Here is a 4024-nt window from a genome sequence, read left to right as displayed (position 1 = left end):
AATTTCAAAAATTTATTTTTTCTATATTTATCATACATTTGATATATCACATTTAAAATGTTATTAGTTTATTTTTAAAAGGTGAAAAATAATTTTTCAAACATTATATAAAATGATAATATTTATATAGATAAATCGAAGATTACCGTTAGGTAGAGCATACATAAGTCCAAAGATATTGTGGAACTGCAGGGGTAGATAGTGTAGTTCCTTCCAAGGATAAGGGCTTCTTGTCTGAGAGGTCTGCAACCATTGCTTCATTTCTCTATTTAAGCCCCCCAACTCGATGCATTTATATGCATCCTCTTACAACTCTATTTTACTAAGCTGCTTCTTCCTGATCTCGCTCTCGAGCAGCAATGGCCATTGCAGCTAACTTTCTTTTCTTCTTGTTTGTTGCTATCTTCGCCATTTTGATGGCCGAATCAAACTCTGTGGTGAGCCTTAGTTATTAAAGTAGGCTGTCAGTAGATAAATACAGGGGTTTGATGCCTTAGTGATGTGCATTCTAATAAATCGGTTATTTTCCATTTCTTACTTTGAAGGTTTGGGCAAATAAGGCCAATGATGATGCAGAGCAATATCTTCCGAACAAGGTAAAGTGCTATGTGTATCTGAACGACTTTAATCTTCATTTCTGTCGTGCCCTCTACTAGGTAATGAGTATTTCTCTCCTCTTTATGCCTAACAGGCGAAGTATGGACAACGAAGTCTGAGGATTTACCGTGAGTGATATCCTTCTCTTTTTTTTGTTTTTGACATGTTCAAATAATTATTTCGTCATTTTGTACTTAAAAAAAAAAAGAAAACTACTTAGGGAGCTCTAGAAACTTTGTTATTTATAAAACAAACGTTTAAAAAGTTAATTTTTTTCTTTTTTCTTTTGCTTTTAAAAATATATTTGTTCTAAATTTATTTTGTAATTTTCTTTTTTAAATAAGTAAATATGTTTTAAAAAATATTTAAAATTACTTTTTAAAAATAGATCCAACCCTACGACAAAATAGAGATAAAATGTGTTTAAATTTATCAGGTTAAATATATTTAGTTTTAAATTAAAACATCAATAAAAGTAAATTAAATAAAAAAAATAGAAGAAAATGGATCTGCCCCCACATATATTGCTATAGGTTCTTGTGGAAAGTTCATCATAACCTAATTTAAGATTTAATGAATAACGTATGCCCTTCTAAACTATAACATGTGAATCAAAGGAATATTTGAAATTCAATATTTCCTTAAATGGAATATTAAGCAATTTTATGATTGTTAATCATGCTCTTCATTAACCACATCTTTAGCGTGGAATCGTGGATCAACCCACCATGAGTTCATGGTTGAATGCATTCCGAGATGAATGCAATATGAAAGATTTGACCTTTCTTGATTAATTTTAGTTGAGAATATTCTAATCAACATGTTAATATATCCTGACTCAAATTTTCTCTACCTCTCAAACCAAAAAATGAACTTATCAGCACTAAAATTCTTGTATTATCAAGTTTCGAGTGCTTTATATATATTAATTTACGCTTTTGCTATCTAAAATGGTCACTATTTTTAATGTTAGAACATTTGATGAAAGTCCCATCATTTACAAGGATGTAAATGATTTAAACCATAACTCTTTCACTTCATGCTAATATATCCTGCCATCTCCTACAGAATGCCCCTCTCAGTGTAGCAGGAGATGTTCCCAGACACAATACAAGAAACCATGCCTTTTCTTCTGCAACAAGTGCTGCAGCAAGTGCCTATGCGTGCCTCCGGGATATTACGGTAACAAGGGGGTCTGCCCCTGCTACAACAACTGGAAGACCAAGAGGGGTGGCCCAAAATGCCCCTAAATTCATCAGAATTCTATTATCATGACCTAATCTGATATTTGCTTTATCATCCATTTTTAAGCGTTATTTGTATTACTTCCCTTTGCCCAACCAAACCCTAGAGCTTTTACTTGAGGAAAATGTTTGGTGGGAGGCATTCTGAGGTTTTGCAGAGTTATATTCTGCGGATCATGAGTACTTATTTCCAATTTTATCTTTATGCTGTCTGGTAGCTTTCAATTCTAGTTCTTGAGTAGCGACATATGCTGGTAAGTTTAGATTGTACGAAATCCAAACTAACGTGATGATCAATGAAAATCTTCAGGGCATGGAACAGTGTAATATTCATATAATAATTGCAACAATAAGCTTTTCTATGGTCATGCATCTTTTCATAGAAACCTCACGCACTTCTTCTGATAGGAAATCTTCAACTCGGTAATTGCACTGAACTGGATATATGTTCGTTAAAATAAAGAAGGAACGAAAACGCGCCAATTAATGTGATCATAGCTATAAAGGCTTAACGAGGTTTTGTAGGACTGTCAAAAAAAAGATCACATCTTTAGCGTGGAATCGTGGATCAACCCACCATGAGTTCATGGTTGAATGCATTCCGAGATGAATGCAATATGAAAGATTTGACCTTTCTTGATTAATTTTAGTTGAGAAACATTCTAATCAACATTTTAATATATCCTAACTCAAATTTTCTCTACCTCTCAAACCAAAAAATGAACTTATCAGCACTAAAATTCTTGTATTATCAAGTTTCGAGTGCTTTATATATATTAATTTACGCTTTTGCTATCTAAAATGGTCACTATTTTTAATGTTAGAACATTTGATGAAAGTCCCATCATTTACAAGGATTTAAACCATAACTCTTTTACTTCATGCTAATATATCCTGCCATCTCCTACAGAATGCCCCTCTCAGTGTAGCAGGAGATGCTCCCAGACACAATACAAGAAACCATGCCTTTTCTTCTGCAACAAGTGCTGCAGCAAGTGCCTATGCGTGCCTCCGGGATATTACGGTAACAAGGGGGTCTGCCCCTGCTACAACAACTGGAAGACCAAGAGGGGTGGCCCAAAATGCCCCTAAATTCATCAGAATTCTATTATCATGACCTAATCTGATATTTGCTTTATCATCCATTTTTAAGCGTTATTTGTATTACTTCCCTTTGCCCAACCAAACCCTAGAGCTTTTACTTGAGGAAAATGTTTGGTGGGAGGCATTCTGAGGTTTTGCAGAGTTATATTCTGCGGATCATGAGTACTTATTTCCAATTTTATCTTTATGCTGTCTGGTAGCTTTCAATTCTAGTTCTTGAGTAGCGACATATGCTGGTAAGTTTAGATTGTACGAAATCCAAACTAACGTGATGATCAATGAAAATCTTCAGGGCATGGAACAGTGTAATATTCATATAATAATTGCAACAATAAGCTTTTCTATGGTCATGCATCTTTTCATAGAAACCTCACGCACTTCTTCTGATAGGAAATCTTCAACTCGGTAATTGCACTGAACTGGATATATGTTCGTTAAAATAAAGAAGGAACGAAAACGCGCCAATTAATGTGATCATAGCTATAAAGGCTTAACGAGGTTTTGTAGGACTGTCAAAAAAAAGATCGTTGTTCGGAAACATCTCGTATTCGGCTCCTTAAGCAGTTTGTGTTTAGCTCGTTCGCTAAGTAAACGAGTCGAACATGAATAATTTTTTGTTCGCTCGTGTTCGGCTTGTTTTAGCTCGAAATTAAAAAATATATATATAATTATTTATATAATAAGATTTTATATATATTTATATTTAAGTTTAAATAATATCACTTGTGATAATGTGGTTAGTGTTTTTTTGTATACATTTGGTTCATGTTCGAATCCCACACTTTATATTTATTTTTTTTAATTTAATTTTTCCGAGCAATTTCGAGTCAAACACAAACACAAATATTTAATTTGAGCCGAACACGAGCTTAGCCTGAGCTTGCTCAAGCTCGGCTCGTGTACAGACCCCCCCTCTGTGGCAACATCTATTGTGCCAAACGTCCAACATGTTATCGATGTGAAATAACGGGCTTTTGCGAGAAGCTTGGATTCCGTTTTGGAGAGCTTATGCGTTATTTTATCTTTGGCCCAAATGTGATCTATTTTCAAATATTATATCATTCAAAATTTTCGTATCA

General features: G+C 34.0%; 1 protein-coding gene across 2 annotated transcripts; it reads left to right on the top strand.

Annotated features, from left to right (window-relative positions):
• The first annotated feature begins 202 nt into the window (after positions 1-202).
• LOC110019468 (gibberellin-regulated protein 6-like) lies at positions 203-3276 on the top strand. Of its 2 annotated transcripts, none has more exons than XM_020717134.1 (4): positions 203-437; positions 546-596; positions 692-725; positions 1666-2195. In XM_020717134.1, exons 1-4 carry the CDS (start codon positions 360-362, stop codon positions 1845-1847), a joined length of 345 nt encoding a protein of 114 aa, XP_020572793.1. In that variant the 5' UTR covers positions 203-359; the 3' UTR covers positions 1848-2195. The 2 variants fall into 2 exon arrangements, with proteins under 2 accessions (XP_020572793.1, XP_020572792.1); XM_020717133.1 differs by lacking the exon at positions 1666-2195 and adding an exon at positions 2752-3276 and having other exon boundaries at positions 209-437.
• The last annotated feature ends 748 nt before the right edge of the window (positions 3277-4024 follow it).

The sequence above is a fragment of the Phalaenopsis equestris genome, unplaced genomic scaffold, assembly GCF_001263595.1.
Source record: "Phalaenopsis equestris unplaced genomic scaffold, ASM126359v1 Scaffold000058, whole genome shotgun sequence".
NCBI lineage: Eukaryota > Viridiplantae > Streptophyta > Magnoliopsida > Asparagales > Orchidaceae > Phalaenopsis > Phalaenopsis equestris.
The sequence above is the reverse complement of the archived record's forward strand: the minus strand, read 5'-3'. Positions and strand labels throughout refer to the sequence as shown.